Source organism: Enoplosus armatus, chromosome 3 (genome assembly GCF_043641665.1).
Source record: "Enoplosus armatus isolate fEnoArm2 chromosome 3, fEnoArm2.hap1, whole genome shotgun sequence".
Lineage (NCBI taxonomy): Eukaryota > Metazoa > Chordata > Actinopteri > Centrarchiformes > Enoplosidae > Enoplosus > Enoplosus armatus.
Genome location: NC_092182.1, coordinates 24,812,691 through 24,827,774, shown reverse-complemented (window position 1 = coordinate 24,827,774; position 15,084 = coordinate 24,812,691). Strand labels below are relative to the sequence as shown.

General features: G+C 39.8%; 1 protein-coding gene across 1 annotated transcript in view; it reads left to right on the top strand.

Moving 5' to 3' along the window:
- The first annotated feature begins 3,961 nt into the window (after positions 1-3,961).
- The window catches only part of LOC139283342 (protein TMEPAI-like), a 30,265-nt gene continuing 19,142 nt past the window's right edge, over positions 3,962-15,084 (top strand). Inside the window, exon 1 of the mRNA XM_070903340.1 lies at positions 3,962-4,058. Coding sequence (XP_070759441.1) covers positions 3,962-4,058 — 97 coding nt within the window. The remainder of the gene's footprint in view (positions 4,059-15,084) is intronic.

Below are 15,084 nucleotides of genomic sequence, written 5' to 3'. Positions count from 1 at the left end.
TTTAAATGTGTTTGTTAGCCTACTAAAACATCTTAAGAGACTATTTTAGCAATAACTATTTTTGAATTTTAGCATTCTAGTATTTTATGTAGTGTCAGTGTACCCACATACAGAACACAAAGATTGATTGATGGTTTACCCCAACATTTATTGTTAATACCTATATACCCGCACATGTATAGCATCTTCAGTGGTTCCCCTCCTGCTCAGCTGATTTACTTTGGGTTCAAGGAACAAAAATAACCGTCAGTCAACCTCTTGGTAGTCAGTATCTGAGTAAGCTATTAACACCGTCCACAACATCTCCTCACTGGAGTGCCATGAACTTTTGTGAAACCTTTTGACTTTTCCTCTAGTGCCACATTGAGGTTGACATTTATGGTTTTTAGTAAAGATTTGTTTCAACTAACGAATGGATTGACTCAAAATTTTGTGCAAACATTCATGTTTTGTGCTAATTTGTAAATGTTAGCATGCTAGCAGGCTAAACTAAGATGGTGAACATAGAGAATGTTACCTGCTGAACATCTCCTTGTTAGTTGGGTAAAATCAGATCTGCAATCACAAAAGTTTTATCTCCAGAGTTCATATTAGAGTCTTGAGCATGGAGCAGGAGATAAGGTCTCTTGAACGATGATCCAGCATCGCAGACAGTTTACTGCTTGATGGTAAGGGAAGTGTTACCATTATTTTGTCCAGCCTCTGCATAGGCCTGATGGTATCGCTCAGTGCTGCTGGAGTCCAGCAGGGGGCAGCAGAGGCCCTACACACTATTTTACACTTGTGTATCTTATTTATGGGGTGGGTCAACTGCTGCCCTGCAATCCTATTGAAATGAATGGTAATCAGGCTGATAGGTGGACCTGATTTTACGTTATCATCTTATTTATGTTTGGCTGAAAGGTGTTACCATACCATTCTGTTTAAATCAGCGGTTATGAGATTTCTTCAAGGTGCTTTTATTTAAAAATCAACCGTGACGGGTCTTTCTTGGAACAATGTCCTGTTTACTATGTTTTCATTCTGTACTACAGTATTTTCTTCTCAAGGTATGAAATGCTGAAAACGGAAGATATTCTGGGTTGAACTGACCCTTTAATACGTTAGTTATAATCTCATCTGTAAACAAAAGTTTCAGTTAAAACCTGCTGGAGTGAGTAACATGGCATGAATGGTTACAGAACTTAGTATCTCAAAGATCACAGGTTTGATCCCGTCAGCAGCTGTGTGCCCTGTTACGCCTCTGAACTGACTCCTAGTTACTTTTGTTGAGATTTTCAGCAGGTTGTAATACGTTGTAATTGATAGCTTTTTGCAAAAGTTTAATTTAAAAAAAATATATATTTTTTCTGTACACACTGAGCAATGAATTTGGGCTTTGGTGACTCCAGCCAGGCAATAAAACCAGCTATAAACTCAAGCAGGCCTAAATTGAAAGTTGACTCAGATGAGACATGCTGTTACAGTCTCGCCCAATTGGTCCCTGAGGCCTGTCAATCATGGAGGTGACGTAATGTTGTCTGGCTCTGTTGATCCACTGCACGCGCACACACACACACACACACACACACACACACACACACACACACACACACTAATATTCAACATTTTGAGTCAGCTTTTATAGCACTTTTGGGTTTCTAAATATTTTAGTTTTAGTTATATGGATATCTGGATACACGTGTCCACTGCTGTAAAATCTTCTTAATGGGTTTTTGCCTGCGTGTCTATTAAGCATGTTTAACTGACATGAGAAAGGGGGCTTATGTTTTGGCAACATATTGTGAGTGACAATATAATATGCTGTGTTTTCACATTTTGTCACAAGACTTAGTTCATTCCACCCCTATTTGGGTCTTTCATTAGTGAAGGCCACAAAATAAAGGTGAATACAGCAACAAGACACCAGTGGAAGGCTTTCATTGTGAAGCTGCTGCTAAGAGTGTTGAATTTTAGCCACAAGGGTTAGCCACTGAAGGCTAACTCATTGCTTTTTAAAAGTTGTCTGAATGTAGAGTGAGACTAACTATCACACACAGCTGAATCTGAAACAGTGGCATTGCATTTCCACACAACAACATAAGACGAAATTAAAAGTCATTTTCACTCTGAACAAGTTGAATTGTGTTCGTTGACTTTAATTGAATCCTATAGATTACATATATATATATATATATATATATATTGCTTTAACAAATGTCTGTTGTTTACATTAAGGATTTCAAGCAGACTGTAATTTGTCCACTCTAATTAATAATCTGTTTACAAGAATTAGTGATTCATGCAAATTAATGTCAGGTTCTTGTAGCAATAGGAACTGAAATAAAACGTTGTCAGTTCGCTAATGAAGACCATGAGATGAGTCTGACAGCTCCAAAAAAGCTAGTAAGTGGACGTGGATTATTGATGCAGATACTCTGGATTTTACCAGCCGGCTGACTCGCACACATGAATGGGATAAAGGCTCGACTTTCCAAAGGTTCCTGGACCAAATGGATCAAATTCTGACAATAAAAAAAGGAATGTCGGGGGGTTTTGGCACTCATTCAAGCCAGTTTGCGTCACGTGATGATCCCAGAAGTTGCAATACCTGGTGCGGCCACTAAGCCAAAAGCGCTTCACAGCCTAGCACGGTTCCTGAGGACTTGATTGTAACCCGTTTCTATTCAAGGATGGTCTTTGTTTCAGTCGAATGCTCTGGAAAAAGCTAGGAGGTGGACCACGAGTTACAATAAGTTTTTTGGGGTCAAATTAGTGTTATTTTATTACTTAAACACATGTAAAATCTTAACATTTAACATATTTAACGTTGTATTCTGTAATTACTGTGCACAAATTACATAACTAGAGCATAGTCATTTCATTTGCAAGCATGAAGTAGTTATTTGTGTGCACAAAGTATTAATTCTAGAGCACCAATTAAGTAACCAGAGAGCATGAATTAGTCATTTGTGTACAATTTATTAATTCAAGAGCACAAATTACCAATTCCTGTGCCAAGTTTCTTTCCATGACAACTGCTGGGCTCCACAACAAAGCACTTTTATTGTTTTTAAACACCTATATCTGCTGCACGTAGAGCCCTCTGCAGATGCAGGCTACATCATCATAATAACAATAGTATAGTTTGTTTTTTCTTTTATGGATTAATGCAAAATTATGAATAATGTATATGTCATCTTGCCATTAGTGCATTTTATTGTTCAAGGTCTTGTATGTTGCACGGGGCAAATATGTGATTTTGGGCTAAATAAATAAAACTGACTCGACTTGTCATCGTCTTTGTTTTTCCTTTATCTGCCGCCCCCCCCCCCCCCCCTGTCTGTGTGCTTTGGCTGACCTGTGATGTGCCAAAAAAGCTAATGGAAATTGGAAATGAGAGACAGACACAGACAGTGTCACCGAGAGAGAGAGAGAGTGAGAGAGAGAGAGAGAAAGCGAGAGAGAGTCACTGAGAAATCCCTGGAGACACAGAGAGAGAGAGAGGGAGGGGGTGAGACAGGGAGAGAAACAGACAGGACCAAACAGACGTCCGTTTGCAATTTAGTCGCCGGTCACTCGGCTGAAAACACGGAACCATTAAACCTGATACCTAACGGAAGGAACCGGACATTTAAACTAGCGCTTAACAATATTTTAGCAACGTTAAAACTACGTTTCACGGCTGTACCGACACTTCTATGGTACGCCGATAGATAGATAGATAGATAGATAGATAGATTCCGGAGGAAGAGGAGGAGAAACCGGAGAGAAGAGGAGGAGAGAACCGAGACAGGAGGAGGACGGACGGACCGGAGGGGAAGGAGAGGAGGCTGGAGAGAAAAGAGAAAAGGGAGGATTTTTTGGGGGGAGTTTGGTGTGGTTTTTGGTCTCCTCTCCTTCTTCCGATCGCTTTCTCTTCTCCAGCCCTTCCCTGTCTTCCTCGTCTGGAGTATTTATGTCTGATTTTAGGAGGCTTTAAATGTTGAACTTGATGGGTGTTTTAAACGCCACCGCCGCCAATGTATCCTGTACTTGTAACTGCAAGCGCTACACCTCCCTCCAGAGCATGGAAATCAGTGAGTAACTTGCATTTCATTACTTTTTATGTTTCTGGTGCGCTGACTTCTTCTTTAACTGCGTCTTTATATCTGGACTGTGAAGCTACAAACCCGGTATTTCGGATAAATAACTCGTCGAAGCTAGTTTTAGTTTCATCAGTTATCTGCTCAGATGCACACCCCCTCACAAGTACAGAAAAGAGATAAATCGCTTAATTTTTATAGTTTGTGGAGTGTTAACAGTCTCTACGTAGCACAAGTGATGTTGAGTTGTGTTTCAGTGACATGCATCTGCCTTTTCGCCTCTCGAAATGTGCTCTCTCTTTCATTTTGAATCTATTTGAATCTGCCGTTTGTGTGCGTATATTGAGCTTTTCAACGTTACAACACAATTTCTCATCAACAAGACCGATTGCCGTTTCCCCGGTTAGCGTTAACACGCGATTTACAGCTTGTAACGTTGTAAAACTGCTATAGCAACTAGTTAGCTAGTACGTTCTCGTTAAATCGCTAGCTTTATTAAAAATACGTTAAGTTTTCTCCTCCGTGAACCTTTTACCCCGTTTGTGACTAATAACGCTTGATGTTGAACTTGAACCAAAACCGCAAGCTTCCCATCTCTTTCCGCAGAGCCGAAATGAATCAACCTCCTGATTAGCTTCATTTACGTTATTTCCAGGCTGTTTTCGAGCTGTTTTGTTCGCTATGAAAGCTAAGTTTGACAGATTGTGCGGTTTTTCGGTCGGCTTCCAGAGCCGTTGGCGCTGCGTCTGCTTTTGATCTTTAGCTCGCTTCATTTGAAAAATCTGCCATTTCGCTTGGTTTATAACGGCAAAAATACGACTTAAAGTGCGTTCAAACTACCGGGAAGTTACCGCAGAGGACACCGAAAGCTGGATATTGGAGGAAAAGGTGGGTTTGTTCGGTGGGAAAGGGGGGAGCTGGAAGTTTTGTCGCGGCTTCGTCATTCGAGCAAAGCCAGACGTCTGTCTAGCCGTCTGTCTGCGTGCGCGCGTGCGTGTTCACGTGTGTGGTCGTGTCCGGGAAATCCCTGTTTGCGTGTGTGTGTGTGTGTGTTTATATATGAGTGGGCTTTTATGCGTGTACCTTTACGTGTTGGGGACACCCATGCTGTTAATGTATACAGTCATCATAATACTGAAAGGTCATTTAGATGAAAGCTGTGTGTGTGTGTGTGTGTGTGTGTGTGTGTGTGTGTCCAGCTGAAGTCACAGTCAGGGCTGACTCAGGCAGCTACAGAGCTGAAGCAGCAACGATTCAAGTGTTAGGACAAAAACGAAGCATGCATACGTCAGAAAATGGTCAACAGCCTACCGCAGTTTCCAAGAGTCCAAGATGTTGTCTTCAAATGTCTCGTTTCGTCAGAGCAACATCTTCAAACGTCTCGTTTTGTCAGAGCAACAGCCCAAAACCCAAAGACATTCAGTTTACAATCGTAGAACACGAAGAAAACCAGCAAATAGTCACATTGGGGAAGCTGGAGGACAGAGAATGGCTCAAAATGATGAGTTGATTATCAGGGTTGTTGCAGATTCATTTCCTGCAGGTCGATTAATCGACTAATAATCGTTTGCTGGTTGAATTAGTAGTAATAGTAGTAATCAAGTAGCCAGTCTACTGAAAAACAATCTGCAACTACTTTGATAACTGATCAATCATTTAAATCATTTTTCAAGCAAAAGTGCATTAACATCCACTAGTTTCAGCTTGTCATTTGTGAGGATTTGCTGCTTTATTTTCTCGTATGTGATAATAAACTTAAACTTAACAATTGCTTTGATTGTCAGTTCATCCGACTATTATTTTCTTTAATAATTGGTTAATCGTGGTCAATAAAATGCTAGAAAATAGTGAACAATTACAATGTCTGACAATCACAATTTCTTAAAGCCCAACGAGACGCCTTTAAATGTCTCGTTTTGTCCGACAAACAGTTCAAAACGATAAAAAAACGATTATCAGTTTACGATCACATAAGATAAAGTAAAGCAGCACTTCGTCCCTACTGAGAAACTGGAACCAGATCATTTGCTTGAAAAATTTGGACTTTAAGGAATTAATTTATTATCAACATTTTCTGTCAATTGACTAATCGATTAATGGACTAATTGTTGCAGCCCTTAACTGACCATCTTTAGTCTTTTGAGTGATCGTCAGACAAAATGTGACATTTTATAGACCAAACAATAATCCGGTAAATAATAAAAATATTATTATTTAAAAATCGCCATAATGGAATGGAAGGAAACTTTTAGTCTCACAAAGCCAGACTACATCGCATGAGTTCACGACATGATTCAAGACTGGAAAACATGCACAGAGATTAATTCAGCCTTGAAAAAATCCCAAACCTTGGGAAAAACAATTTGTTACAGACTTGAGAAGGAGCATGATTCAGTGACTCCATGGCCTTTTTTCCACCTAGGATTTATTTAGAAACTGATTTTCTTGGATGGTTGTGGAGATATTTTGACAGGCTTATTATGGCTTTTCAGTTTTAAATTTGGAAGCCAAGATTATTGAGACTCCAGTGAGTAATGTGTTCGCCTAATCGTGTGTAGGAAGGGTTCATGCTCATCAGTCATCTATTTGCATTGCAGCCTACTTGAAATGTCATGTGTCCTAAGCAGATGCTTATTGAGCCTTGCCAGACCAAGTTAAATACCAGTAATACCATTATATGTGATAGTCTTGGTAATAGGAGTTGTATCAATATAATAGAGTGAAGTAGCAGCAACAGCAGTTAAAAGAGTACTAGTGCTAGTACTAACATCAGCAGGAGTAATGGTTTTGTTCCTGTATAGTTATAGCTGCAGGAGTATTAGAAATAGTAGCAGTGTTTAGCCAGCACAATTGCAGTATCACTACTAGCATTAGCAATACATTACATGGCCAAAAGTATGTGGACAAACAAACATTACACTTATATGTGATGTCATTCCAACACCATTGGGCATTAATCTGCTGCTCTTAGCAGCCTCCACACTCATTGTTTTTGGTTGTAGTCAGATTTGCAGTTCATCCCAAAGGTGTTTGATGTGGTTGGAGTTGGGGCTCTGTGCAGTTCTTCCACACCAAACTGGGAAAACCATGTCTTTATTGGCCTGCATATGAAGGCATTGTCATGTTGAAACAGGAAAGGGCCTTCACTAAACTGTTGCCACAAAGTTCAAAGCACACTATTGTGTGAAATATCACTGCATGCTGTTGCATTAAGATTTCCCCTCACTGGATGTGAGGTCTGACCAAATGTACACTAACGTATGTCCACATAAATCTTAACAGTTGTAGTATTAATAGCTGTAGCAGTAGTAAAAGCAATCAATACAAATCATTGCTTGGACTGTAACAGAAAGACAAGATAAGAGTGCAGGCAGTCACACACACACACACACACACACACACACACACAATTCCTCTGTCTGAGAACAGACATGATGTTTAGTCTGGAAGACAGAGGGAGGGAAACAGATAAACCAAAGGGGGAGAGAGAAGCCTGCAGAGACAGTAGAGAAAGAAGAGAGTGAGAAGAATATGTCAAAACTTTTGAGAAAAAGAACAAGGTGTCAGCAAAAGAGGAAAGGCCGAGACGCTGACAGAGAGAGAAGAGAAATCAAAATAAGCAAAAAGAGAGAGACATTCTGTATAGGAACTGAATGAAACGATGCATTGGCCTTTATTTAAAAAATAAGATTATGTTTAAGGTGTGTCGGCTGTACTGGACATTATGCAGCGGAGTGTGACGGGAAAGATGAAAGACACAGTGGAAGAAAGTTTAATGGAGGATAATCCACGTCATACACTTGAGATGTGGTGATCAAAGCACGATGTAGACATGATTGAAGAAGCAGGGGTTCCCTACATTTTTAATAGAGAAGCCATTTCTTTTCCATATCTGGGAAACAACATTGGATATGATATTTGTTGCTGCAGAAGATACAGTAAAGCTGCCTGAAAAGGTCAGTTCACCCAACTATATATATATATATATATATATATATATATTTACATACTGTATATATTTGATTATACTTTCTCTCTCAGCGTGTCTTTTAAGAATAATTGTCAAAGTCACTCTGGATAATCCAGCGGTGGACTGCTTACAGTGGAACTACTTTCTACTGAATAAATAGTCCCTATAAAAACTGTTGACAGTGTGTTCTGTGGATTATTCAGAGAAAATGGGATGCTGCTCCTATAAAGAGATGGTAGCAGTTTTTATATGTAAATTCTCATTGTTTTCAGGATCGCAAAGAAATTCCATTCACCCCCATTGTATTAGGGTGGAGGCAGAAATCTCAACAAAAAAAAAGTGTGCAATACTAGATAGATTGGTCATTTGGTTTAACCAAATACTGAAGTGATTTTTTTAACGACTGAAAGATTTCAGGGCCTTTTGGAGGACTGAGTGGTGTGTCCCGTTTGGTTTATACTTTTCAAAATACCAATTACCCCTTCACAGGATTTCAAGGAGTCAAACTTGACATATTTTAAAGCTATAAATTACATGTGAGACCTGAAACAAAGCTGGGAGAAATATAGGAATCCAAAGCAAAATAGCCAGCTATAGCTGCTGTATAGCTAATATAGCACTTAGCCAGTTCACTAATGCTGTTTTGTATTAACATTAATGTGGACAGGCAGCAGTACCATGCACCTGTAGCATCTGGATTTAAATACTTTAAAGTCAGACACATTCAGTCATGAAGGAGCTACAGAGACCCTGACTCACTTCAAACTATCTTTCATCTGTCTCTCTGTCTCTCGCGCACATCGTTCCTCATCTGGATCTGTGAAGTTGTAATTGTGGGGTTACATATACCTGTTCCACCCTCTGACATACAAGAGCACACACACACACACACACACACAGCAAATCACACATCTGTTCTGAGTGGCAGACATTGCAAGTCAAAGCACATGACATCAGCATTACTCACAGGCTAGCCATGTGTGTGTGTGGTGAAGTCATTGCTGGTATCAGCTTGTAAGAATAATTTCCTACCAGCAGCTTGGTTTCCCTGTACATTTGTCACTACATGTTTGGCCGTTTTAACACCTCCACAGTCTGCCTGTATAGCCAACATAAATGTCACCCACGGCGTTTGTCTGAGTGTGTGTGTGTGTGTGTGTGTGTGTGTGAGTTCAGCTGGAGGGTAGTGGTATTTATTTTGGTTATTGAATTCGAGGAAAAGAGTCAGAGTGTTCCTGTGTGTACAGGAAGTGACTGCAGCGTCGGGCACAGGAAGGACATGCTGTGACTAGACGTCTTTTCTGTTCGACACAAGTCACAAGTTTGATCCCTTCAACACCCTGTGTACCCGTGAGCAAGATCCAGAACCTGCTCTTGAACAACATGTTGATATAATCTTACAGTTGGGGCTCGATAGTATTTTATCGAATCTGAATCCAGTATTGAATCTTCTTATCGAATACTGACACCATTCAAATCCATTTGGGTTCAGCTTTCAACATTGGTAACTTAAGTGAAAGACAGCTCAAACCTAAAGATTCAATTGAGACTGTAGTTTTTGTTAACGGAGTGGGCCGAAACATGATTTACAACACATAAATACAACCTGAAAATGAGATGAGCAGCAGAAGATATTAAGTATTTATTGGGCACACTGTCCTTTTTGTTATTGTTACCTCACAAACAATCTTTGGCCGAGTACAGACACCGGCTTGCAGGGAGCGCTTTGACCAGACAACAGTTTCTCTGTGGCATTTTGGCAGGTGACACGGTGCATTAATGTTAGTTAATTACAGCTTGTGTAACACCAGAGAAAGTCAGTGCCGGCTAAAAATGAAAAGCGTGCTCACTTGGCTAATAAAAATAAAACAGAACAAGGATAGACAAGAGGGTTGTGAGCCTTGGAGCTCCAGTGGAACCCGTGTGACATGTGACATGAATATTGTCCAGCTTAGGCAACATCAGAGCTGCATGAGAACATATTTGGATTTTACAGCTATGAATATCTTTATCTGTTTGGACATTTCATCATTACAATTACAATTTCTCAGAGACCATATCATCCACTTCTAGTTTATATTAAATATGTGCACAAAAGCACCAGCAGTCAACGATATTTACTACATTTTTAGCTTGGAAAAAAAGCCTCTCTTACATCAGAAATCTGTCTTTGTCATGTGTCATCCCGTCATTGTCGAGTGTCAAAATAATCACTCCCCACATCCTGTTCAAGCTGCAGCTCCCATGTGACACAGAGATGCTGTTTACTAATCAGTGTAAAAAAAAACCAAAGAAACAGCATTTTTGTCCAATTTTACTCCTGACAGCATCTGTGGTGCAAAGTTACATCCTGAGGCAACCTGCACGCAACTTCGTCTTTGATCGCTCAAACTGTAATCGACATACCAGAAGCAACTTTAACACCATTTAACTGAGATAAGTGTCATAAATGTGCTGTCACCGTAGCTTAGCTGAAACAGTAGGAGCAAGGAGACACAACAATGGAAAGAAAGACAAAAGAGTCGACTTCATCAGTGTTTGAGAAGACACGTCACTTCAGGCACTCACTGTAACTGAACTGCGTTGGTAGTTTTGTTTGTTCATACTGCTCTTTTTGACATTAGTGTCAGTTTATGTTGGCATGACGTTTGGGATCTGCTGATAGATGAATTTCAGTTATCCAAAATAATCAGATATGAGAGGTATTTGAGGGGGGACTGTGGCCGAAAGGAGAGATGTTTCAACAAATCCATGAGAAGACTGAGGTCTCCAAAAACAACAACAAAAAAAGTGAAATAAGAGTTAAATTCATATTTCCAAACATGGCCAACAGTGTCTTTCTTGTCTCTGTCTTTTAGTTCTCAGTGATTGGTTTTCTTTCCTTCCTTCTGTCTTTCTCTCGTTCCGTCTCTTTCCCTCTCTCACTCAGTGAATCATGGAAATTAAATGATTGAGTCTGTTCTGGCTGGCCTCCTAGACTTATTATGTAAACCTCTCTGTCTGGCTGTCTCAGTACTCTGTGTGAGTGAGTGTGTGCGTGAGTGCACATGTGTTAGTCTGCGTTTGTCTATTAATTTCCTGTGTGTGTGTGTGTGTATGATGATAGTCAGTTGAAGGAGGATTTGCAATCAAAAATGATTGTTCCACATTTGCCTTTTCTTACAGTAAAGAAGAGAGGTTGATATGTGTGTTTACAGAAGCCTGTGAGGATCAAACTCTGCCTTTTGTGTTTTTTTTTCTTTGATTGACAGTTGGCATCGCCCCAGAAGCAGAATCGCTTTAATCCTCGTGTACGATAAACAGACAGTAATTTGTCTCGGAAGAAGTGATTTATCCACAGAAAGTCACCTCAGCTGCTTCCTCTTTGTTTCCCCCGTTCCATATTAACTCACTGGGAGCTGCCCAGCACAGCCACAGTCTCAGTGGAGCAGTTGCTCAAGAGCACGTCAATAGCAGCTGTTGATGCAGAGAAGAGCATCTCCTGTTGACCGTCCCTGTCCAGTTGTTCGAGTCTTGCCGACAACCTGCTGTCCATCTGTCGATGTTTCCTCCTTTCCTAGCTTCCTCCGTTCCGTCCTTCATTTCTGCCTCGCTTCCTTCCTTCCTCTCTTTCATTTTAGAATTGCCCATTCATTTTTCCCATAGACAATGTCACTCGACTCATAGCTGGAGCATTTCAACGACTTGGATGGATTACATTACATTTCCCGGGTGAATCAGCAGTACTTGATTGATGATTGTGTTACAAAATCTAATAGAAAGTCAAATGTACAAGCCTGTATACATAAAAACTTCAGGGGGAAGTTAACTACGAATCCCAAGGTGCATTTCGGCAAGAATCACAGAGCTTAAGATTCTGCTGATGGCGAGTGGAAAGATTATGGTGTTGACAAAAATGAAAAGACAATCTGCAGCTTAAATCAGATCACTTTTAAATTCTAGTTCAATTGTGGATGAATTCAGCAACTATGGCGCCGTGTTTTGTTCTCAACTGCACCAACAAATGTTTTGAATTTGCTGCCACTCTGATTTGTGCTTCTGACTGGTTTCTTCTCCTTGGCATTGGCGGCAGAGGCTCATGGGTATTGTAGTATTTAGAACCGTCCACCACGCCAAACTGACGGGAAATACCATATCATAATTAAACACTGAAGATATCATGAATGAAAAATTTAAAATGGGAGTACCCCCCCCCCCCACACACACACACACTATACAACTCTTTGCATAGATTCGTTTCTACTGTCTTTAATTTCTTAATATCTTGATGCGCTTCCTTCTTTGCTCGCATCCTTCTTCCTTGCTTCCTTCCTTTCTTCTTTGCTTCCTTCAAGCCTTTCATTCAACCTCTCAGCTGTTCATTGTTTCTTGGTCTAGACGCTAATAACACACACACACACACACACACACACACACAGAAACCAGAAACAAAGTCATCATCGTGGCGTCATCATGCATATATGTAGATGCATGCAGCGTGTGGGTCTAGGGGTCAAGGTCATTGTCACTTTGGGGGTTGTGTGTGTTTGTGTGTATGTCTGCTTTCTGCATATAATCTGCATACAAGACGGTGTTCAGCTGAGGCCCTTGTAGTCTGTTGGACCCATATTCTCCCATTAATTAGTCTGAAGTCAGAGCCGGCCCTATATATCTGTCTCGCAGTGTGAATAAATCCATACAGAGACTGTCTGAGGACCAAGAGGCTGCTCTATAAATAAAGGCAATGACTGTCTGGCTGCTATATGCATAGAGTGTCATGCGACAATGTGGAAAAGATTGTCTCTTGTTTTTCATTAATTAGTCTGAGGCAGAGAAAACCCTGTATGGCTGCCTGGTCTTCTAAATACTGCAATTGTAGCCTGTTTAAGTGTTCAAAACAACTGTGTCTTGTCTTTCATTAATTAGTCTGGCCCAGAGGAGGTTGGCGCAGGATTATCTAGTTTCTAAATGTTCACATTAACATCTGATTACATGTAAAGGAAAAAAGTGTCTTTTGGCATTTAGCCTACTCTGTAAGTGTTTAGTGTCACCTGCGAATGTGGGATAGATTGTGGATGTAAGCTTGCCTAAAAAAGTTCAAGTTTCTGCCTCATCCGTGTGTCTACAATGAATTAATTACTGAATTAATATTTTTTTTGTTTATTTTTTATATTTTCAGTAATTATATGACGGATTAGTCTTCTAAATGTCAACACGTTATCAGTAAGATGGGAAAATGTTTGTTTAAATGCTGAAAGTGTCTGAATTATTTGTCTTCTAACTTAATTTTATCTGCTATTGTGAGACTAAAGTTTCCTTTTCTTTCAAGTTGGTTTTGTCACTGTTTGGCCTAAAGATCAACAAAGTCACTTGTTTATAGTTCGTTAAAAAGAGTGATCATTTACTAGTCTGAGCCAGGGTAAGCTGCCATTTTGCTTTCTAAAATATCAGCTGATGGCATTATAACATGTTTCATTATTTAGTCAGAGCCATAAACTAGGGTTTTCTTTAATTACTCTGATCCACAAGACGTCGCTCCATTGTAATCTATTTATACTTTAAGAATAAAAAGGTGTCTGTTTAATTAGCTCACTGCAGTCAGAGATATGGAAAAGAAAATGTCTGTACTCTTTCATGAATTAGTCCAGACCAGAATGTGCTGCTTTACAGTTTTGTAGTGTGACATTGAAAACAAATCCCCGTTCATAAAATAGTATAAAACCTTTATTGTCTTTATTATTATCCTTACTGGAGCGGATGTTTGTCATTTAGAAGAAGCTGGATAGAAAAAACCCCATATTGAAGCAGTTTATCTGTAACAAAATGAAGCTGTTTGTTTACACTGCAGAATTAACAGTTAAGAGTAGCTGCACTTCTCAGTTATTTTGCTGTTTGCTGACTCTTGAAGGACCGTCTGTTGTTCCTTTTCACTCAACTGGTTTTAACGTTTTAATGTGAAAGTAGAAGGTGATTTTTGATGAAAGGGAAAAAATATGTAGCCTGTAAACAAATACATGTTATTTGTTATATTTAAAGACATGCTTTATGCCAAGAAATAAGAAACAATTCCACACCTCTAAACAGACCTACGTGAGTGATTCAGTCTACACAAATGTTTAGCGTATAATTGCCATTACAAATTCAGATATTCAGATGTATGCATGCAAATGCTTGTTGTGCTGATGGGGGATTTTTTGCATATGAAACCAACGTTGCTCAGCATCTGCAGGGAGAGGGGTTGAAGTGAGGCAGTCTGGGTGTCTGGGAGGGTAAAGGTCAATGGTCAAGTCAGGAGAAGGCATGGAGGGGGAGGGGTGAAAGGTTCATTGTCACAACAGTGGGGGCTGGTTTTGGAAGTGCCTGTGTGTATTTGTATTCAGTAATATTTTGCTACAGTTGACTTGGCATTGCTTTTGATATTGTCATTATGTTGAGCTGATTATCTCTGAAAACACTCACTTCATGTTACCAAAGCGTGACCCTGCACCTTTTAAACCTCATGCCGTCACTGAGTTTATTGATTGCATTGATTCATTCAGTTTCATTTGCTTGTTTTATAGGGTGCAGCTATATTTAGGTGTCTGTATGAGGCTTTTGATGAGGTGTTGGATTTGTCACTTCAAACTCATGAAGCAGTTCCTGCTCACAATGCTGCCAGTAAATGTTTGATGTAGCAACTGACAGCGGAGTGACACCTTGAGAGCTGATTGGCTGTGCTATCATCAATATGCTGATTGGAAGGATGCTGTAGCTTATCAGTCAAAAAAGTGGTCAGGTGACAAAGTCTTGCATCAGACTTGGAGCAGTCGCACAGGCTCCAAATATGCTAAATATGCAATGTAGTTTACATTTTGATAGCTCCGGTATTGTTTGAAATTTCAGTGCCAATTCTTCTTTGATACCTTAATTTCAAACCTTTTTTTCATTTAGCAAAATATGCTACCAGTGGTCAGTGGTAAATAAAGAACTTTGCTTTAATATAATATTGTCTAATGTTAGAGAAGGTTCCTGAGAAAATAGCTGATCAAAGAATTATTAAACAAGCCTAATAATCTGACCAAGCATTCAGTG